Source organism: Chlamydotis macqueenii, chromosome 19, assembly GCF_036417535.1.
Source record: "Chlamydotis macqueenii isolate bChlMac1 chromosome 19, bChlMac1.mat, whole genome shotgun sequence".
Lineage (NCBI taxonomy): Eukaryota > Metazoa > Chordata > Aves > Otidiformes > Otididae > Chlamydotis > Chlamydotis macqueenii.
This window is the reverse complement of record NC_141574.1, coordinates 9,769,880-9,791,956: the sequence shown is the minus strand read 5'-3', so window position 1 is coordinate 9,791,956 and position 22,077 is coordinate 9,769,880. Positions and strand designations below refer to the sequence as shown.

The following is a 22,077-nucleotide window of genomic DNA, read 5'->3' as shown; positions in this document are numbered from 1 at the left end:
TCCCCAGGCTGGGTGCCCTTTGCCCATGAGATTTCGCTCCTCTGCAGCACAAGAGCTGCTGGACCGGGGATGAGAGAGTTAGGATGTCCCTAAAAGTCTCATGGATATATTTCTCTGCTTCCCTCAGACATACATTGTCCCAGAGGACTGCAGTCTGCCTGCAGCCAGGGAACAGATGGTAAATGGTCCTGGGCAAAAACCTGGAAAGTCCCTTTTGCACAGCATGGCCTGGCAGAGAGGAACGCTCCCAGAAAGCCTGCGTATCTCTGATGTCTTTGTTTCTCTTATAGCTTGCCTAATTCTTAGTTTCCCAGAACACCCAGATGCCCATTATTGCTTTAAAATGTCTGCAGACAGTACTTTTAAAATTGCTTCTCACTTCAGCATCTCGACAGGCAGCTTGGGACAGGCTGACATGGTTGTAATGAATCACAGAGCGGGAAAAGGGAGCGACAGAGCTACACAAATCTGGCTGAAAAATAAAGAAATGGTTCTGAAGTGAGGTTTGCACCAATCGGTGTGAAAATGATCCAAAACAGCTGTTTGTGCGTATCCTCCTTCCAGCTCTGAAGGGTACCCTGGATGGCTGCGCGCCCCTCCAGAGCAGCAGCGGGACCCACCTCTGTGGTGCGGAGGATGCTCTGCTCCACCTGCAAGCTGGATTAAAGTCTAGATGCCTGCGGCCGCCTGCAATAGCTGTATTCATCCCATATTTTCATCAGAGGTGCCTAAAAGCCACGCCTGGGTGCTCTCCAGGTGCGTGCGCTCATACCAGGTGAAGATGTTGCTGGGAACTAGAGAGCAAAAAAGTGATTTGAGCCTGAAGTTGTATCCACATTGTCCCTGTGCGGCTCTGGTCAGTGAGGAAATGTTTGTGACATGGGTCTGGCTGGCATGGCACGTGCTAAGCCCTGGCAGGAGCTATTTATCAGTATTTATCAAAGATCAGCTGGCACGGAGCAGGGGAGGGGGCGGGTGCATCAAGCCCTGCCTGCTAGCGTCTCCCAGGGCACCTCAGAGGCGAAGGTGATCCATCTGGGGGGCAGCTCAGCTACAAGCTGGGTACATTTTCGTGTGCAAATCCCGCTGCACCTGAGCTCCTTGCCTGTTGTCGTCTCTTGCCTTTGGCGTTGGTGTCTCCTCTGCTGCTGGGTCACAGCCGGGAGCAGACTTTTGTCTGGGCTGTTTCTCAGCTTGGCGCACGGCTCAGTGACTCAGCGTGCTTTGTGCTGAGCTGGGTGCCCGTTGCTATAATTTTACCTGTTTGTGTCCCTTAATCTGTATTTGTTCCCTTGGAAGTGCAGCCAGATACATTAGGGCAGAGGCACTAGGTAAATACTGCCCGCTCCTCTCCACGCCAGCGCACCGGGAGAGCCATTAGCACCGGGTAAACAGAGCCGACTGCCAGCGAGCCCGCGGCCACTGCTGCAGGGAGGACAGGGGACCCGCAGTTGCTCCTCCCCGGGTTTGCAGGGGAAATAAAAGCCGGGGCCATCAGGCACATTGCAAGAGCAGGATGGCGGCGTGGAGCTGAAGCCGGTGGCCGGTGGCCGGGGGTCGGTGGCCAGTGACAGGGTGCTGTGGTCTGGCTGACGATGCGCCATGGGCGGGATCAGCTGCTGCTGCTATAAGTAGGGCTGACGGCGAGCCGCCCCGGCAAACCGAAAGCTGAACCTCGGAGCGTGGAGGCGACTGCGTGGTCTGGGGTGGGGCGACTGGCACCGAGGAGGAGGTTTGGTGTGGGAGTCCTGTGCTGGGGAGCCCAGCGGCATGTGCTTGATGCCTACGCAGTGCCCATAGGGCTCTGGCACAACCAGGACATGGACCACAGCATTGAGGCAGGCCGATAAGGGCTCCCCAGCAGGCGCCAGGCAATGGCGGGAGCTCAGGTGGGGCTCCCGGGACCCTTCCCAGAGCCTCTGGTTGGGCCATGCCCTGTCTCCGACTCAGACTCTGAAGATGAGGATGCGGCCACAGGTGGTGCAGGACCCAGCGCCGGGGCGCAGAACCCCTCCCAGGTCATCCACAGTGGCCACTTCATGGTGTCGTCCCCGCACAGCGACTCGCTGCCCCGCCGGCGCCACCACCGCGCTGAGCCTGAGCCGGCTGATCCCCGGAGCATTGACCCGACCCTCACCCGGCTCTTCGAGTGCATGAGCCTGGAGTACAGGTGAGTCCCAAATCCACCTTGCTGGCATGCGTCTCACGGACGCCGCCCCCCAGCTCTTTGGAGGCGTAAGGCTGTCTGAGACCTACTGCCCCTCTAGAAACCTGCTGCTCATTGCCAACTGAAAGCGTTGTGGTCTTCTTGTCCATTGGGTGGTGATGTGCACTCTCCTCAAAAACCACCAGCCTGGGAGGTTTCAGGGAGAAAGAGCCAGTGCTGGGTTTTGGCCATGGAGTCATACAAAAAGTTCCTCCTCTCTTCACATGTAGCTTAACCCTCTTCCACCTTCCCTTGAGATCTGGAGTCACTGCACCTGGCCATAGCACCCTCACCCTCATGTAGGCCCTGCACACCCTGTAGAGCAGCAATAGCCCTGTAGCCAGCCAACGCTCAGTCTCTGTCAATCCAGCCCAGAGCAAGAGTCCTGCCTTCCCGTCCTTGACTCTGCCCACGTGTCCCGAGGCTGTTCCAGGAAGTGTAGCAGCAGTCTGGATGGCTGCACAGCGCTTTGTCCAGGGCCTCCTGAAAGCTTCTCCCCTTCTCTCCTGCAAAATCAGAAGGGTTACTGCATTCTTCTCCCAACCACACAAATCACCCAAACCCAGGATGCTGGGGACCTGCTCGTCCCACAGCTCTGCGGTGACAACAGGAGAGCCTGCATCATGTCTCTTAGTGCCTTGGCCCACATTCTTGGAGGCAGCTCCGCTCTTTTGCCAAGGCCCCAAGGCTTTGAGTTCTCTCAAGCATAGCATCAGGGTGACTTGCTCTACTAGCATCAGTGCAAAACTGCTTGCATAGCTTTCCCAAAATGTCCAGGTGAAAACCTGGAATGGCAATGTCCTCCTGATGCCACGTGAAAACAACACTTCAGCAAAACAGCCTTGAAGAGTTGCCCAGTGCTTTGTTCCACGCAGAGTCTCATTCTGTTGCTGACCTCTCAGGTATCCCTTGAAGTCCTTGAGTGCTCAACATGATGGAATATATGGTTGCTGCCAGAGCAGCCCTGGTGACACCAGACACAGGGACAGCACTCCAAGGGTACTGGTTGCCACATAGCTATGTACGTGGCCATCACCACATCCCAGATTGCATGGTTTTCTCACAGCCAGTGCGGCACAGCTCTCCTCCAAGCTGCCAGTGAAGCTGGTGCCCTGCGGGAGCTCAGTGAGCTTCACTAGAGATGTCTCCTGGCTGCCTTGGTGCAAGACTAGGTCTTGCTCAGCACCCATGGGAGCAGTTCTTGATCTGCCATGGAGCCAGGGTAGCTGCAAGCCATGGGATCCAAGCAGGGAAACATTGACATTGGATGTTCTCCAAACTTCACGCTCAGTTCTCTTCTCTTAGAGTTCCTTTCATCCTTAGATGCTCTCCCCCTCCATCTCTCAGCTAGCATGCTCTGCAGCTTGCCAGCACCCTAAAAGCAGGATGACAGGTATTGGTCATTGGTCAGGATCAGGTGAACCTGAACCTGCGATGCAGTGCTGGATTTGCCACTCCACAGGTGGGACTGGACTCTGGCTCTAGAGCTGACCACTCTGCTGGCTAGCTGCTGTTCAGGGATTTCTTTTGTCCCTTCAGAAACCCACAGCAGCTTTGCTAATACAGTTTTTACAGACTTGTAAGCGGTAGTTGGAGGAAGGTATCAGAGGGGGAAAATGGAGTTTAAAGATACTCAGTACACCTTTACTTTTAGTCTTACCAGAGCTGATACTTCTCAGCATCACCTGCCATTTCACACCTTCCCTCCCAGCCAGGTTCCTCAGAAGGGGTGTTGGTGCACCATGGCCTTCAGGAGTGCATCCACAGTTATGTTGTGGACTAACTCCCTAAGGAAGCAGGAAGCACAGAAAGGTATGACTTGGGAGGCCCCTCTGGAGCTCACAGCCCAGCCCCTGTGCAGGGCAGGATTAGCTCCAAGGCCAGATCAGGTTGCTCACTCTGATGGATGGAGACTAAGGATGGGGAGCCCACCAGCTGCCCACTCTGTCCCAGGGCTGCACCACTCTCCCAGGGAAGAGTGCTGTCCATGGCTGTAATCGGAGTTTCTCTTGTTCCAGCTTGTGTCCATTGCCTATTGTCCTTTCTCGGTGCATGTCTGAGAAGTGTCTGGCTCCATCTCCTCTATAGCCTCCTTTGGGAAGCTGAAGGCAGTGAGTTGATCTTCACCTTCTCGTCTTCAGCCTGAACAAACTCATCACTCACCGTCCTCCTTCCCTGCATATTAGTCTTAACATCTTCCTCCAGGATCACTCCAGTTTGTGAACCCTCCTTTTTTATCGGGGGACCAATCTGGACACAATATCCAGACCTGGCCTTAGCAGTGCTGAGAACTGTCCTTTCTGACCCGCTGGCTGAGCTCTGGCTGCTGCAGCCACCCATCCCTTGCTTCCGGGCCAACACCACTTCAAAGGCAATATGCCAAACTCCCTGCAGACAGTGTCACATTCCAACAGCTGCAGCCGAACAGCCATTCAGGTGGCTGTAGTGCCTCCTCTCCCCAGCTTTCCTCCACAGCACTTCACAGACGCTCACAGCAGCCCTGTCTGAGCTTGAGCAGTTGCCCCGCAGATCTGACGTGTGATCTCCCCGTGGGCCATTCTGTGCATGACCCCCTCTCCACATCAAGGCTTGCTTTTAGCAGTAGCTTGTTTCTTCAGGTCCCTCAAAGAGAGACAACCCCCCCTCGCCGAGGTCTTTCTTCCTGGTAATAGGATGGAGCGGTTCCCAGGCCCTTTGTGCCCATTTTCCAGGACGCTTCAGCAGCTCTCCTGCCAAAGACTTTGTGATTCTCTTCCACTCCTTCTTCTCCTGCAAAGTGCTGCACTTCCTGAACCCCTTCCTCAGGCTGTTTTTTCTCCCGTGGGTGGCCCTCTCTCGGGAACTGCAAACGGCAGCCACCTGTGGCCTTATCTTGCACACCTCTGTCCTGTGCTTCGGAAGGAGCCTCCTGTAGCTGTTCCCAGCGTGTGATGCAGATTAACCTCCTCTTCCCCCTGCAGACACTGAGAGGGGAGGTTTAGCAGGTAGGGAGATCAGGCTGGTAAGTGACAGTGGAGTATTAACTCTGTCCCTCTTGTGATTTAAAACAAGGCGGGCTTTACATCTTCGCATGCCAATTCCCTACTAATTCATCTTCCTGGCAAGCTGATAGGTTTCTAGGTTTCATTTCCATTCATCGTTTCTAGGTTTCCTGGAAGAAGTGGAATTGCTGCGATCGCTTTGCCGTGCTCTTTAATGGACTCTCTAATTCACAGTGCCGTAACCGCTCGTGCAGAGAGCAGCCAGGCAGAGACCCCAGCGGTGCACACGCTGAGCTGCCCTCTCCCCGTTTCCTTCTCACCGGATCAGCCGGCGCTTTCCTTTGCCCTCCTGGCCAATCGCTCATCTCAGTTCACTACCATTCACTGTTTGCCCGCATCCCGGTGCGCGAGCCCAGGCTGACTGGTCATGGCTCACAACCGACATGGCCACGTCCTGTGATGGCTGGGTTTGCCCCCACCATTGGATGAGGTTTTGGTCTCATCAGGACCCAAGATGGTCTGGGTGCTGCCTATGCCCTGGCTGGAATGACACGGGAGGCGAGGGAAGCGGAGCTTGGTGCCGATGGCAGCCCGGGCTCTGCAGATCCCTTTGGGGCTTTGCGGCGGGCCGGGCAGCTCCTGCTGTGAGTTGTCCGCACGGTGGGCAATGGGGGGTCTGGCGAGGGGAAAAGGCTCGTGCTCGGGCTAAACCCATTCGCGCTGCAGTGTGGTTGTGCTGTCCTTAGCAGCAGGGATCTGCATGCCTTTCCTCTGTCATTTCCCAAGGATTTGGGGCTGACTCCATCCCAGAAGCACACAGAGGAGCTGGGCTGGTGTGCAAGCCTATTCTCAGGCTGGCGTAGAGTGGGGTCACACCTCCGGAGATCACCAGAATAACCAGCTGTGGATCCGTACCCAGCTTGGCTCGCAGCTATCCAGCTTCCCAGAAGATTTAAATCCTCTGCAAGAGGATTTAAATGACTTTACAGCAGAGCTATGAGGGCAGAGGCACTCCTGTCTGGGTCCCTGTCCAATCCCCAGTGCAGTCCATTAACACCGCTGTTACAACGCAGCCACAGAATTACTCTGCCGGGGCAGAGCCTGCTCTCTCCAGAGGCAGCACGACGGGCTGCAGAGCTGGCACTGCAGCCTCCTCATCAGCGCAACACGGCAGGGGAAAAAAGCTCAGTCGGGTGGTAGAGATTTGAAGTCAGATTTGAACACAGCTGGCTTTTGCTTGGGAGCACTTTTCAGGAAAATTGTGCTTAGGTTTTTAACTTTTTTTTCCCCAGACTCTGGATTTTAAAACCTAAAAATTAAAGAAAAATCGTGGCTTTGGTAGCAAAATTTGAGAGAAGTCGAATGGGAGCTTTCAGGAAGTCCAGGAAATGCTGTCCCCTTCCAGTCAGCCCAGGGCCGAGCTGTGTCCCGGCAGCCCCGGGAGCAAGGGGGGCTGTGACGGCCCCGTGGGGATCCGGCTCCCGCCGCACTCGGGAAGGCCGAGCGGGACTGTACCTGCCAGAGGACTCTCAGCTTAGTTGCTCCGCTGCTGCTGCTTCTCTGCGTGCAGCCCTGCGTCTCACCAGAACCTTCCTCCCCCTCCTCTTGCTGTTGATGGAGAGCAAAATATTCATTTTTCCCTGAAAGCAGGGGCTGCAACACCCTAAACTTCTGGTCAGGCTAATGATTCATGGAGCAAACAAGCTGTGATGGGCAGACCCACGCCGGGTTCAGTCCCAGGCTGAGCCCTGCTCCCACCTCACCCCATTCCACAGAGACCCCTTAGCCAGTAGTGGGGTCTGTGTCCCCATTTCTCCAGCAGCATGGGGCAGCAGGACCTCCAGCCTCTTAGGGGCATCCCAAACCTTTCTCAGCGTGGGGGTTTGCATCCATCTCCCCAGGGAAATAATTTCTGGGAAGGATGGGGCCATTTTCAAGGCAAACCAGGGAGCAAAGCTCAGCCTGATAAGCCCCAAAACGGAAAGGATCGTAAATGGGGAAAAAAGGGTGGTTGGTAGAAAAGCCCAAAGGCATATTCCCTCTGCCTCCAGGTCCATGGCAGCTCCGTGTCCACAGCCCCACCAGCCTCGTGCATGGCCGAGGGCCGCAGTTTGCAGTCCGTCTGGGCGGGCGGCCCTGGCGAGGAGCGTGGCCGGTAGCCTTGACCAGCAGGATCTGGCCACGCGCCTGGGAAACTCGTTCTTTCCATTGGCTCCTCGGCTTGGCACCACCGGGCTGTTTGCCTTGTGCGGCTGGGGAAAGTTCAGAATCCTGATGATAGCGGAGTGGCCGGTGCATAGCTGAGTCCTTAACTCTCTGCAGGCTGGAGCCGTGGGGACGTGGCTCCTTCCTCAGCCCCTGGGGCCATGGGTCAGGCTGGGTGTCCCCAGGGAGCCTGTCCCCGTCCCCCCCCGCGGCTGGGAGCAGCTGCTCCCAGCACATCCCTGCATCAGGCTCTGCAGCCAGAGGAATTCCCGGTCCTTGTCCCTCACAGCGGGAGGGGCTGGCAGCGCTCTCCTCTCTGCTCCACCCTGACGCGCTCCCTTGGGTCACAGAGCTGTGCAGGACCGGCACCGGGGTCTCACTGCCTGCGCTGCTGCCTGTTCGGGCTGCCTGGCTGTACCATCGAGGACAGGACCCTGTCTGCAATGAGCCACCTGCCCGCGGGGCTGCAGGGAGCTCCCAGCTGAGCTCAAGCCGAGCCGGCACACCACATGGCCATTTGCTGCGTCATGCCATGCGGTGCAGCGGGAGGCGGATTGCAAGGCAGGTTCGACCAGAGTCTTTGTTCGAGGGTGCTCAAAGGTTTCACAAGTTTGAATGAACAAGAGTGCAGCTTCCTGAAGCGTTAGCCGGGCACTGCTCTCGTCCCCAGCACCTCCCCGGGGACGCGGCCCAATGGCATCTTGGGGTACACCTGGGGGGATGCTGGCAACGGGGCGACGCAGCAGTCCTGCACCCAGCCCAGCCTCTACCCTTCCTCCTCCCTGCATGTGCTGAGGATAAGTGGGAGCTGAAGCAGCACCGACTTCTTTAAGGGACAAATTCCTGGCTAGGGAGGGATGTGGACTTCCCGGGGAGGGATGTGGTGCAGCCTCCAGCCTGCTCTCGAGGGGCTGCTCTGAGCAGTCGGCATTGCCCCCAGGCCCTGGTGGGTCCGAGAGCCAGGGCAGCCACTGGGCTCGCAGTGAGAGGTGAAAAGGACCCCAAAGTAAAGCAGAGGGACCCCAGCCTCCCCTGCTGAGCTCCTGGTGTCTTGTCTGGGCAGGAGACTTCCCTTCCCGTCCCCCGGCATTGGGATGCAGCTGTCCTGGTCGGGGACAGCAGGATCCCTCCTCAGAGCCAGGGTTCAAGCCTCAATGAACCAACTCCTCCATGTGCTGTGCTTTAATCCCAGTGGCTCGAGAAGTCTCATGTGGGTCTGTGGAGCTCATGGTTTAGGTCTGTGCTGCTCTCAGGGTAAACAGGAGCTCAGGGTGCTGCCGGGGGTGCTCCCATAGGTGCTCCAGGCTTGCCACCGGCCTGGTGGCCCCGGGCACTTCGGCCCCCTCGGGAGGCTGTGAGGATTCTGGGATGGTGCCCCTCAGCCTCTCCTTTGCTTGGTGTTTTAGTGGGAAGCTGGTGTCTCCAAAGTGGAAGAATTTCAAGGGGCTGCGGCTGCTTTGCCGGGATAAAATTCGTCTCAACAACGCTATCTGGAGAGCATGGTACATCCAGTGTGAGTACGGGGCCAGAGCCTGCTCCGCCTGCCGAGTGCCAGGCAATGCGGGCTGCGATGGGGCTGGCACCGGGGCAGCGATGTACTGGTGTCCGGGCACCCTGCCCTGCCCTGCCCACGGATGGAGCCATGGGTAAAGCCAGCTGTGTTTTCCCCTGTGCAGATGTGGAGCGGAGGAAGAACCCTGTGTGCGGCTTCATCACCCCGCTGGAGGGGTCGGAGGCTGATGAGCACCGAAAACCAGAGGTAGGGCACGGTCTCCTCACAGTTCTCTGGGCCAGGAGCAGGTCTGCGTGGCACGGCCGGGAGCTGGGGACACGCAAGGGGCAGAGCTCGTTGTATTTCATAGATTTGCTGGGAAAGGTGTTTCTGACATGGCACAAGGAAACCAGCCCTGGCTGCAGGGTGCTGGGGCTGGGGGCTCAGTTGTGTACCTCTCCTGCCCCCGACAGGCTGTCGTGCTGGAGGGTAACTACTGGAAACGCCGCATTGAGGTGGTGATGAGGGAGTACCACAAGTGGAGGATCTACTACAAGAAGCGGGTGAGTGGCTCAGCCCGTGCTGCTCCCCATGCAGCAACAGTGTGCCCAGCATGGAGCCGTGGCTGACTGGGAGCAGGGTGTGGCAGGCACTTGCCACACTGTGAGGGGGGCTGGCTGCCCCCGTGGTGCTGGGGCAGGGGAGCTCAGTGGGGACCCCGTCCCCAGTTGCCTGCGGTGCTGTGGTGTGCGCTGGCAGCCTGACCTGGGCTGGTGCATGATCAGGGCTGAGTTTGGCAGCGCACCCACAGCGCATGTTGGGGGGGGTCAGGCAGGTCCATGGCTCAGCCACAGCGCTCTGGCTGGGCTGGGATCTGCTGGCACGCCACTGGCAGCCACGTCTCACCCCACTGGCACGTGCTGCCAGGCAGGCCAGGAGGCTCCGCGTCACTCCGGGTGCCTGCTCTTGGGCATGCTGGCACTGCGGCCTTGGCCGCTCGCCACGTGGGGTGGAGCGTGGTCCACCCTCCTCCCCAGCTGCTCACCTGGACCGATAAAGGCTGGCAGTGCCACAGGCGAGGAGGGTGCCTCACATCACCACGCACTGCCGGTCCCACTGCTGCTGCAGCTGCTCAGCCCGGATCTTGTAGACTAAAGGTAGATGTGAAGTCGTGGTGGCCACGCTGAGCCTCCCAGGGACCCCACTTCTGAGCGCTGCCCTCCTCTGCCCTGTCCCTGGCTCTGCCCCACACCGTGCACACCCTGGCCGGGGGGTGACACAGGCTGTCTTCTCCTTCCAGCTCCGGAAGTCCACCCGGGAGGGAGAGCTCTCCAGTCCAAAGCGGGTGAGTCCGCTGGGGAAGAGTGGGGAGTGCAGAAAAAGGGGGCTCAACATGGACCCCTGTGCTGGGTAGCTTGGGAGAAGGGCGGATGAAAGTCCCAAGGGACGATAACCCCATGGGATGCCATGTACTTGGGATGCCGGATTCAGCCTTCTGGAAGTACCAACGTGCCAGGTGTGAAACTCTGGAGTGATAAATGCTGCAGGGAGCATGGGAGCTGCCAGGGAGAGCAGCTGGGGACCCAGGCATGGACCCTACCTATGAGAGATGTCCACCTGGCTCCTTTGCTCCATCTCATGCAGGATGAGGATGTCTGGAGGCCAACGGAGAAATGGTGCAACCAGCTTTTCTGCAACGTGGTGCCCATGCTGCTTGGGGATGAGGAAGAGGAGCCAGGGGGTAGGCAGCACTTCGACTTGGACACCTTCCTCTCAGACATCTCTGACACTCTCTTCACCATGACACAGATGCCCAGCGCCCACCAGGAACTCCCCGAGGATGGTAGGTGCCCCAGACCCTGCTCTAGCAGGGTGTGGAGGAGGAGGTCCAGGTGGGCAGCATGCACTGTGGCACCTTGCTGTCTCTTGGCTCAGCCCCTGAGAGCTGCTGCCCATGTCCTTCGGGCAGACAGGATTGCCTGGCGTTCCTGCCTGGCATGCTCCTGCCTGGTGGGCTCCTACCCACCAGAGGAGGGCATGCTTCCGCCATGTCCACACGGACCAGCCCAGGGTGTCCCTGGTGGGATGGACTGAGCTGCCCAGAGAGCACTAGCCCCGCAAAGGACCTCACACCAGACCCCTAGGCAGGGCTGCCAGCCCTGGGTGAGCAGTGGATGGGTCCTGCCTTCCATGGCCACTCTGCTGTCCCTGCCTGGCCATGTCCTTGGGGCTCCTGCAGCACCAGACAGCTCCTGTGCCAAGGACCAAGCCTTTCTCTGGGGTTCTCGGGTGCTGGATCAGGTCCCAGAGGTGCTGGGGGGGACAGGCTGGCCCTCCGTCTCCCCAGGGCGGGCATCCATCTCTGCCCATGCACAGCTGCAGGGCAGGCTGCGGCGGCACTGAGTGAATCTGGGGTGTCGCAGAGGGGTGGCAGCTGGGCAGATGGAAGGGCAGTGGTGGGAGGAACTCCGAAGAGGGATCTTGGGGGCGCAGGGGCTGGGCCCCAATGTTGCAGCTCTGCCCTCCTCCAGCGTATGTTGGGAATGCTGACATGATCCAGCCCGACTTGGCCCCACTGCAGCCCAGCCTGGATGATATGGAGATCGCAGGTAAGAGCCAGCGCAGACACGGGACCACATCCCACACAGCCCAGCATGCTCTGCACCCGATGGCAGCCCAAAATAGGGGGGTCAGCGAGGTGGCCAGGCAGCAGCAGGAGCTGCTGGGGTGGCTAGAAAGCACTGGACGTCCACTGGCATGGAAAAAGGGGCATGCACGGGGCAGGGTGCTGCAGCAGGCTGCGGGCATCCTTGCCTGCACCCGGGGCAGAGCCATGGCAGGTGGGCTGTGAGTGTCCCTGCCAGGCTGGCCTGGAGACAAACCTGGCACTGGTGTCTAGCTGGGGCAAAGGGGGCTGCCAAGGGGAACACTGGGAAGCGGCAATGGCAGCTTCCTCCTGTGGGGCTGCCGCCGGCGCCGCCATGCAGACTCTGAGCTGTGCGTGTCCGTGAGCGCCACGGAGCCAGCTGGGCAGTGTCCTGGTGCCAGCTGGGCAGTGTCCCCTTATGCCAGGGCAGGGCACCACTGGTGCACACTGCACCAGGGGCCAGCTCTGCCCTCAAAAGTGCCAGAGCCGGCCTGGGCTCACTTTGTGGCGTAGGAGCAGTGTGGGTTGGGGGCTGCAGCCCTCCCAGGCAACTGGTGGCCTTGGGCAGCACCAGCATTTCCAGACTCCTCTGAGCACCCTGTGAGCTCCAGGGCTGGTCTCCGCTTCCTTCGGTGGGAGGAAACGAGGGTGTTTGCGCCATGCGGCTGCAGGGTGATGCAAGACCAGATGCTGGCGGAGAGCAGGCTGCAGCACTCTGATGCACCATGGCGGGCGGTGGGATGCTCCGGGGACGGATGGGGTGGGAAGGCTCTTGCCAGCCCTCCTGGAGGTGCCATCCATGCTGGGAAGAGGGTCTGTCCCCATTGCTGGCCCTTTGCCTCCTGTCCCCAGATGCCCCACGTGGGCACCAGCCGCTGGGAGGTGGGACAGCTCCAAATGGGTCAAATTGACATTTGACAAGGGTCCCTTCCCCCCGAGAGGTCCTGCATGGTACTGGAAAGCTGCACCAACCCCTTTCAAGCAGCACCTCACCACAACGGTGTCACAGCAGCAGCCCCAGCACCTCTCTCTGGGCCCAGATGCGTTTGTGCCCCCGGCACGGCACGGCCTCGTGCTCAGCGGGAGTCAGCGCAGGGCACGGCAGTGCTTTCTGAACCAATATATTTCTATCAGCAGCCAAATTGTCTTTTTTTTTTCCTGGGGAAAAGGCTTGCATTTTGCTCCAGAGTGCTGCCTGGGAATGCAGTGGGTCTTACTGCAAGCTGCTGCTCCTGTTCCACCCCTGTCCGGTGGCTCTGCGTCAGGGGGCTGCTGGGGATGGGGATGGCATCCCCACTGTGGTTTGTTGTCTGCCCAGGCGTGAGCTGCTGACCACAGCTGGAGAGAGGCTTCTGTGCCCCAGGGCAGGGCAGCATCCTGCGGGGTGCTCCAAGGTTGTGGGTGGGAGTTTTGTCCTGGACATGGCATTTCCTGGGGTGCTGCGTGGAGCAGCTCACTCCCGTGACACGAGGTGACAGAACCGCGGCAGCTGAGCACTGCGTGTGAGCGACACGCACTGTGGTGGGACGCAGGCATGTGCTGGGCGGCCGGGGGTGTGAGGCACAGAGGCATGCGCGCACCATGCGATGGGCAGCGCTGAGGGCATGTGACCATGGGGCTGGGGGACGAGAGGAAATGGGGTGAAGTGCTGGGTGCTGGGTACCAGAGCTATCAGTGCCAGCCAACCCAATTGTGTCCCCAAGGCCACTTTTCTAGCAGGGCCTGCCATACGTCTTCATGGCTCAGGAGCAGGGATCCTCCCAGCAGCCTCATGCAGAGCCCCGCAGTGCCAGCGTGCGGGGCGGGCACCGTGAGGGTCGGCACAGGGCTCCCGCGGGGGCACAGGGCTGTCGTCGTGGCTGGTGGCTGTGGCAGAGCTCAGCGCCTGTCAGTCAGTGCATGCAAACCAATCCCCAAATGAGGAAGCACCTCGTGTCTGCAGCGGGTGCGGAGCGCAGTGTGGGGTGGATGGAGAAGTGCTGATGGCAGAGGCGAGGGAGCAGCCTGGCCTCATGCCCGGCTGGCACCGCACTCCAGGTAGGACTCGCACCGGGCGCTGGGGCACTGGACGCTGGGCTGGCTGTCCTGTCGGGTGACGTCGCCCTGCCACACTGCAAGGCTCTCCCAGAGCCTGAGGCCAGGGCTGGAGGGTCTTTGGTTTGGGAATGGACTCTGTAGCCCCGATCCCATGGGAGAGCAGCCCCAGGTTTGAACAGAATGCCAAAGGTGGGGTGTGCAGACCATATGGGCTCTTCTCCCTTGAGCCGTGACATGTCCTGGCCATGCTGCGCGGCCAGGGAGCAGGTCAGGGTGATGCAACGATGGAGAGCAGCATGGGCAGGAGCTGTGGGGTGGGGAAGGAGCAGAAGGAAGGGAGGACAGGGCACCATGGGGCTGCCAGCCACCTTCCATCCCTGCAGCACAGCGAGAGGCACAAGAGGAATCGAATCTGCAGAGCTGGGCACCAGAAATGCCTATAAATACCCGCAGAGCTTCAGTGGCGGTGGCAGGGGACCGCCTGGCATGAGCATGGTGAGGGGCTGGGGGCAGCACGGAGCTGGGTGCTGTGCCCCGGGGAGGCTGAGACTCTGCCTGGCAGCAGCGTGGCCCACGCCGAGTGCTGGACCGTGGAGGGGAAGGGGTGGCTCTGCCACACTCCCAGGCATCCGCCATGTCCTTGGTAGGAGGAAGGGACAGTCTGAGGGCTGAGCAGGGCAGCTCAGCAGCAGCACTGCCCTGTATCACACCCGTGTTACCCTCGGCTGGCAGCACACGGCACTGCCGGAATCATCACTGTGCCCAGCCCCGTGGTATCCCGCTCTGCTGGCACTTCTGCTCCTCTGGTGCAGAGTCAGAAGGGTCCCAGGTCTTTGCGGGTCCCAGCCAGGGCACCCCGGGTGCTGGAGCCTGTGCCACAACCTGGAGCAAGTGCAGAGTCCTTGCAGCCCCGCCGGTGCCCGCAGCACAGCTGCGCACGCCGGGCAGGCAGAGCTGGAGTGGGCTCTGCTGGCAGCTGTGCAGGGCCTGCAGGTAGCACTGCTGGTGCCAGGCTGGGAGCGTGGCTGGGTGGTCCCCAGCGGGGACATGAGTGCCTGTGTCCTGGGGTGGCTGCTGCGCCTGCAAACCCAGCCAGTGCTCCTGCTCCATCCTACGGGGAAGCATCCAGCAGCCCCATCCCTGCCCCACAGCCATTCTCTGTGGGGAAAACCCTCTCGGTGGCGATGCCCCAGCCAGTGCTGGCACAGGCAGCGGCAGCGCCAGCACTGAGCCGAGGTGTGCGCGGGACTGATGTGCCTGGGGAACTCGTTTCAATGGGGAGGCGGCTGCCCCAAGCGTCAGGGCAGCCCTTTGTGTCGTGGCGTCTGGGCCTGCGGAAGGAGCAGGGTTGTGGGAAGGGGAGAGGAAGGGACAGGGAGTCACAGCAAGGTCACGCGGCTCGGCTTCAGGAAGGCCATGGGATGTGGTTAGCCACAGGCTGCACGCATGGCAGCACTGGGGAGGGAGAAGAGCACTCGCCATGGCCCTGGGGGACCGTCCCTCATGGCTCGGGGATGCTTTGACCTGCTCCTCTGAGCCCCGCCGCCATGCCTGCCCCACAGCCGGGGTGTCACGGTCCTGGCCTCAGCCTGGGGCTGACTGGGGGGAGCAGTACAGCCACAAACCCTGGGAGCAGCCCCAGCACTGGGGCACGCGGTGCCCAGTTGGGTGTCGGGCATGGGGTCCCCACCCTTTGGTGGCACCCTGGGCGGGTTTTCCTGTCTCTATGCATGTGGCAATGCTGGCCCCCGGCGCGTGGGCTGCCTCTTCCCTCCGTACTCCAGCGTTTCACAACCCGGGTGGCGAATCTGCTGCTGGAGCCGGGAGCTGCCCTGGTCCCACAAGGTGAAGGCAGCACTGGCAAGTCCCCAGCAGTGCTGGTAACGGGGTACAGCTCTCCCTCGTGTGCCCTGGGGCTTGTCACCCCCTCTCTGGGAAGGTCCCCTCATGCCTGCCACTCTGTCTCCACTTGGCCCTGCAGATATTTTCACCAGCCACCGGCCACTGCCATTGCAGATACAAGCAGGCTACCAGGAGCTGCCCTGCTTCGTGCCTATGGCCGAGCCCCTGTTTGGCGGTGGGGGGTCCCTGATGGGTGCACGGGGGCTGTCCGCCAGCCCCGAGGCCCCGTTCCCACCCGGCACCCTCCTCCAGGTGAGCAGGACCCCAGCCCACGGCCCGTGGCTGCCGGTGCCCCAGCCACCTCCCCTGACCCTCCTTTTCTCCCACAGCCTGGCGGTGCCTCCCAGCTCGGCCTTCATGATGACTTTCTGGGCCCCGAGATCCCCTCGGCCCCCCTACCCCCCGAGCCCCCCACCACGACACCCAGCACCCTCAGCCCCCAGGTCCGACACAAGCCCCTGCTGCAGTATGGCCTCCCCAGCAAGTGCCTTGGGCTGGAGCCATCGAGACCCCCTTACGCCCCCCACATCCCGTCCCCCAGGGTGCCACTGCTGGGTCCAGACCCCCCATTCTCCCCTGCCTCAGCCCCACGCTCCAAGTTCCCCTACACCAGCTCGCCTGGGCCCTCGCTCTTCGCCCATCCCGCCTCCCCCCTCTCAGCATCCTGCTTCGCCCCCCGTGCCCCAGGGCTGGGCTACGCCACGGGCATGGTGCCCCTGGGGTACCCCGGCCCGGCCGCCCCCCAGGTCCTGCCCCCCATCCTGCTGGGCGACCCCAGGTTTGCCCACCCCAAGGGGCTGCCCCAGGGCGGGGGCGGGCAACCGAAGGCAAAACCTGGCAGTACAAAGGCGAAGAGGCTGCCGGGACCCCCTGTGCCGTCCCACCTGGCCGTGCCAAACCCCTGCCTGAGCCAGCTGCTGACCACAGGTAACAGGGCCGTGGGCTCGGAGGGGATGCAGGGGTGAGCCAGGGCTCGGGGGGATGCTATGGGGTCAAATTGGAGGGGGGACCTCGCTTTGTCTTCAGGGTTGGGACAGTGGGGATACTGGGCAGGGTGCACGGCTGTCCCCACGGTGGAGCAGCACGAGGGCTTGGCCACGGGCACTGCTGAAAACTCCCTGTGTCCCCAGCCTGGGGTGGGGAGGGGCTGGGGGTCTCTGGCTGCATCGAGGCTCCCACGGATGTCCCCACTGCGAGGAGCAAAGTCATCTCTCTCCAGGGGCTGCATCGCCCTTCTCCGGGGGGCAGGGAAGGGGCTGCAGCAACTCCAGCACTGGGGGCTGGCTGTCCCGTGGGGCAGGAATGGCCACCTGTGCCCCGACACCCTCGCACAGCAGCACCCTTCTGCCCCTGCCCTCTTGCAGCCAAGCAGGAGCCGGCCCCGGATGCCCCGCGCCAGATGGGTGCTGGACCCACGCCCGCATCCCCTGTCTCCCCGGTAAGCGCTCGCCTGCCCCCGGGGTTGGAAATTGTCCCCTCGGGTCAGGAAGTGCCCTCTCCTGGTTGCAGAGATGGGGCGGGTGGGAAGAAGGGGCTCTGTGGGGTCACCCTTTGCCATGCGGGGCTGGACGGGCTCCGGGCTCATGGACCAGGTGCCAGGAGTCACCTGAGTGTTTTGTCCTCTAAAAGAAGTGGGGCAAAGGTGGGAAACACCCCATGTGCAGGGCCCATTTCCTGGCGATGCTGCCCTGCGGGGAGGGGCTGGGGCTGCCCCTGCAGAGGGTGGGATTCCCCGTGGGGGTGGGGCTGCACGTCCACCTCCCAGGTCCTCTCCCGGGCATTTGGGCTGTCAGTGCCCCGGCACCGACCAAAGGGGAAGATCTGCTCGCCAGCGTGCCTAGGGTGCTGGCCCCTCGATGTCCCACTTCCCTCTGCCTTCTCCCAGCAGCAGAGTGCTGTCCCCGATTCCCCTGCTGCCGTCCTCTCCAGAATGGCCCAGTGGAGCCCGGGATCGGCTCCTGGCTCCAGCTCTTCCCAAGCGGTGCCAGTGCCACTGGTGGGCACCCAGCCGGGCCCGCTGCTTGTCCCCAAGGCAGAGCAGCTGTCCCCCACATCGGCTTGCGGTGAGTCTGAGCACCCCAAGGAGCTCCGCGGGACACTGCATTTTCTGCAAGGAGGTTGGATCAAACATTGTAGGAATGTTTCATTCCAGCTTCAATTCCAGCTATTTACATTTACCCAGCTGAGCATGGGTGATTTCTTTCCGTGGGGGAGGACACAGCCCCTTCACCTGCCTCCTTCTACAGGGGCAAAAGCAGAAACAGGAAAGGACAAAAAGGAGCAAAATGTTGGACTGTGGTTTTAAAAACCGAGAGCTTGGTTTTCAAGTGGGAAGCACCCTGCTTTCACCCGCAGAAAGCAGAGCGGCGGCTGGAAACCAGGCTCTAGCATGCCCAGTTTCAATTTGTGCTGTAGACCGCAGCCTGGCTGCCCTTGGAATTATCTCCTGGTGATTTCCACCCCCAAAAATGCCAGGAATTTAGAATGTCACATCCCAAATGTTCCCATTTCTAAGCAGTTGTGAAATGAGTGGGATCTGGGATAAGACAAAGCGATGAGATGCGGTTGGATCCCCATCAGCTGCACAGGGTGGCTGCCCAGGGCTGGGGTAGCACTGAAGGCTGCTCCTCTCTGCCAGTCACAAGGGGCTGCTGCTGCCCCTCTCCCCAGAGCGTCACCTTTCCTCTTCCAGGCAGCGACTGGCCCAAGCCCAGCCAGGCTTCCTTGGGACCTGCCATGAGGCTGGGTGCTGGCATCTCCCTGCAGCACCCCGTGTCCCACCGGGGCAGGCCTGAGTCCAGCAAGGTATGGCAGGAGCAAGTGCTGCTGTCACTGTGGGGTTATCATCTCCACACGCATCCCCCTTTCCTGCTTCCTCCCAAACTCTGACCCTCGCTGCGAGCTTTGGGCCAGCCTGTCCCCGATGGGGCAGGTGGCCCAGGGCCATACCCACTGCCAGGAGGTGCCTGACAGTGCTCGCCCACAGACGGAGAGCCGCCGCATCACACATATTTCCGCTGAGCAGAAGAGACGCTTCAACATCAAGCTGGGCTTTGACACGCTGCACAGCCTGGTGAGCACGCTGAGCGCCCAGCCCAGCATCAAGGTGAGCGACCAGGGCTGCACGAACTGGCCTCGGACACGCAGGGACATGGTGCGGCACGCAGGGACACGGTGCGGCACCAGGGATGCTGCGTCCCCGGTCTGCCCCCTGCTCCTGCCCTGCACCCCGGCCCATGGGGCAGGAAGCTGCGAGCCCATGCCAGGCACGTGGAGACCCGCGTGGTGCAGCCCTGCCAGGGTTGTCTGGGCTCTGGGGCCTGTGGCGGAGGCTGCCAAGGCTCAGCAGTGGGGAACACTGGGAACGCCGCACCTTGCACTGCCAGTCCCGCTGCACAAGGTGCCAGGTGCCCGCGCCCTGCCCACCCCGGGGGCTCCCTTCGCCATCTTTCCCCTGCGGCCCCGCAGGTCAGCAAGGCCACCACCTTGCAGAAGACAGCAGAGTACATCTGCAAGCTGCAGCAGGAGCGGGCGGCACTGCAGGACGAGGCACAGCGCCTGCGTGAGCAGATCGAGGAGCTTAATGGCTCCATCAAGTAAGAAGGGCATGGCCGGCGTCGGGGTAGCCAAGCAGGGCAGGCAGCAGGACCACGGGAGGTCTTCTGAGCGCCTCCCAGGACCTGCACTTGACTCTGTCCCCCCTCACACCCTGTTTGGGGAGGGGATAGCGCTCAAGAGGCAGTGCTGTGTGGAACCAGAGCACGGGGACATGGCCCACAGCTGCCCTGGGAGGGGGACACTGCCTGCCCACCCCTGTGAGAGTGGGCAGGCCCTGCCAGGGCCTCTCCCCGTGGGACGGCCCCCGCGGCTCCCAGCCTCCTGAACAGCGACCCACGGCACTGCTTGCGCCCCGCAGCCTGTGCCAGGAGCAGCTGCCAGCCACGGGGGTGCCCATCACGCGTCAGCGCTTTGACCAGATGCGTAGCATGTTCGACGAGTATGTCCGCTCCTCCACGCTGCAGAACTGGAAGTTCTGGATCGTATCCTTTGGGGGCTGGCGCCTGCTGCTTGCTCTGACCCCTCCACCAGGCACCAGATCCTCTGGTTAACCCACTCCTCCTGGGTCTGCTGGGGGCTCTCCGGATCAACAGGCTCTGGGAACCACGGGGAGATGTTTCCCAGCCAAGGGCGCGTGGTGGGAACATGCAGAGATGCTGTGGTTAGGAGCGAGCTTCTGTTACAAGAGAGCAAATGGAGCAGGAGTAGATGGTTGGTCCTCGAGAAGGAAAGTCACCAGCAGAGCTGAGCTCACATGAGGAAGAGCTCCTGGTAACATGGGAACTGGCTCCAAGAGACAGCAGCCATCAACAAGGGATTAGGAAAGGTCCCATCGCAGAGCTGGGGACACCATGGCCGCGTGGCACACCCTGGGAACCCAGGTGTGCCCGTGCCTGGGACACAAGCCTGGGCTCCACGCAGCAGAAAGGGTCAAGGGAACCAAGGGCCAGGGAACGGGCAGTCAAAGGGCTGGGCCTGCCTCTGTGCGCAGGGAGGGATTAGACACACTGGGACCATCAAGCCTGCAGAGACCCTAAGGTCTACAAAATCCCAAGTGGCAGAGGGATGGGCAAGCCTTGCTGCCCACAGTCTGCTCAGGTCAGGCAGCCTGGGTGAGGCCGAGGTGGCTCCTGGCAGAGTTTGGGAGCATGGTGGAGATCCTTCCACAGGACAGTGGGTGTACTAAATCACAGAATCACAGAACGGTTTGGGTGGGAAGGGACAGTTAAAGGCCACCCAGTCCAACCCCCCTGCATGAAGCAGGGACACCTCCCACCAGATCAGGTTGCTCACAGCCCCGGCCAACCTGGCCTGGAATGTTTCCAGGGATGGGGCATCCACCACCTCTCTGGGCAACCTGGGCCAGTGCTCCACCACCCTCAGTGTAAAACATTTCTTCCTTATATCGAGTCTGAATCTACATCCCATGACCCCTTGTCCAGCCTGGGCTCCAGGACATGCTCATGGTGGAGGTATCTGCTGTGCTACACGCACAAAATCACCAATCCCCAGCACTGGTCCCTGCAGGCTAGGAGCACCAGGACACTGGACACGCTGGTGTTGTGCACTGCTCCTGGGCACTTCAGAGGACGCTGTGCTAGCTGGCACCTTGATCTGCTTTGGAAGAGTTGTCCTGTGTCTAAAAAAACTGTTTCTGACAGCCCCAGTAGCAATGGGATTACGTAGCTCTCCCAGTGCCTGTGCTGGGTGACGCTTGTCCCTGTCACCCCAGCAGCACGGGCTGGCTCCCAGCGTGGGTGCAGGGGAAGTTTGTCCCTGCAGGAGGGTGCTGCCCGCACCTGGCAGGTGGGAGACTGTGGTCTTGGCAAGGCTGGCCCTTAACTCCTCTGCTCCCATCAGTTCAGTATCATCATCCGACCCCTCTTTGAGTCTTTCAACAGCATGGTTTCCACGGCCAGCATGGAGAGCCTCACCCAGACATCTCTTGCCTGGCTGGACCAGCACTGCTCCCTCCCAGCGCTTCGGCCGAGTAGGTGACCCTGTGTCTGTCTGCAGCATCTTGGAGAAGTCTGGCTTGTCCGCTGGGACGGACTGCTGAAAAAGCAAAGGGGAAAAGGACAGGGTGTCCTGGGGCGGTGGGGTTGGTGCTGCACCACGCTTCTGCCGCACGGGAGGGAGGCAGCTGCGGGATGCCCTGGGCTGTGTGCTCGGTGCTCTTCTGTGCTGCTTTCACACCCACCCTCCGGCTGAGCTGGCTGCTGCTGCCCTGACCCAAGAGCCCGTGGCCTGGCTCGGCAGGGCTCAGCCCCCCTGAAAACCCCTCAGGGTGGGTTTCCCTTCGCCCTCTCTGCTGGGGGCTGTGGCAGGGAGCTGTTGTGCCGTTCCAGGGCTGGAGTGGAGACAAAAAGAGCCATCTCCCCTGGGATGGGTTAAGCCTGGCCTCTTTCCCCAAGGCATGGCAGGGCCTCTGACATGTCCCATGTCTCCCCACAGCCGTCCTGAGCTCCCTCCGGCAGCTGAGCATTTCCACCTCCATCCTGAGCGACCCGGCCTGCGTCCCCGAGCAGGCTACACGAGCAGTGGTGGGTTTGGGCCATGGCGGCGGGCTGTCCTAGCTGCCCCTGAAAGGGCTTTCCCAGCCTTGCCACGACCCTCTGTGCTGCCAGCCGGGCAATGGCCAGCGCCAGCGAGGAGCCCTCGGCAAGGCCACCACGGCTGGGCTGCTGGGGCATGGGGCAGCCTGGGGCCGCAGGACTCCCTCTCCCACAGGCACCGGCTCGGGGCGTCGCTGACTGCACAGGGACAGCGGCTGCTGCTGGTTCCACGGTCCCGCGCCCCAGGGCCTGCCAGACCCCAGGGTGACCGGCGCAGCATGGGGCCCTGTCCGCCCTCAGCCAGGAGGCCTGGGCACGGGGAGCTGCTGGACGGTGGGGCCTGGCCATGCTGCCTCATAAAGGAGTTGCTCTGCCCACAGGCCCCGGCGTGGTTCTTCCTGCCCTGGGTCTGCTGTGGGACAAAGCTGGGCAGGGCGAGGCAGGGATGGGCTGGGCGAGGGCAGAGGGGCGGGGGTAGGGATGGGCAGGGTACG

General features: G+C 61.3%; 1 protein-coding gene across 3 annotated transcripts; it reads left to right on the top strand.

Moving 5' to 3' along the window:
- Nucleotides 1-1,598: 1,598 nt before the first annotated feature.
- MLXIPL (MLX interacting protein like) lies at nt 1,599-21,623 on the top strand. Of its 3 annotated transcripts, none has more exons than XM_086762957.1 (17): nt 1,599-2,170; nt 8,799-8,905; nt 9,069-9,151; nt 9,358-9,447; nt 10,185-10,229; nt 10,529-10,727; nt 11,416-11,493; nt 15,550-15,722; nt 15,800-16,397; nt 16,835-16,908; nt 17,356-17,533; nt 18,163-18,275; nt 18,457-18,543; nt 18,939-19,066; nt 19,387-19,510; nt 20,889-21,018; nt 21,483-21,623. In XM_086762957.1, exons 1-17 carry the CDS (start codon nt 1,875-1,877, stop codon nt 21,602-21,604), a joined length of 2,625 nt encoding a protein of 874 aa, XP_086619083.1. In that variant the 5' UTR covers nt 1,599-1,874; the 3' UTR covers nt 21,605-21,623. The 3 variants fall into 3 exon arrangements, with proteins under 3 accessions (XP_086619083.1, XP_086619081.1, XP_086619082.1); XM_086762955.1 differs by having other exon boundaries at nt 1,602-2,170; nt 18,457-18,576; XM_086762956.1 differs by having other exon boundaries at nt 1,603-2,170; nt 17,359-17,533; nt 18,457-18,576.
- The last annotated feature ends 454 nt before the right edge of the window (nt 21,624-22,077 follow it).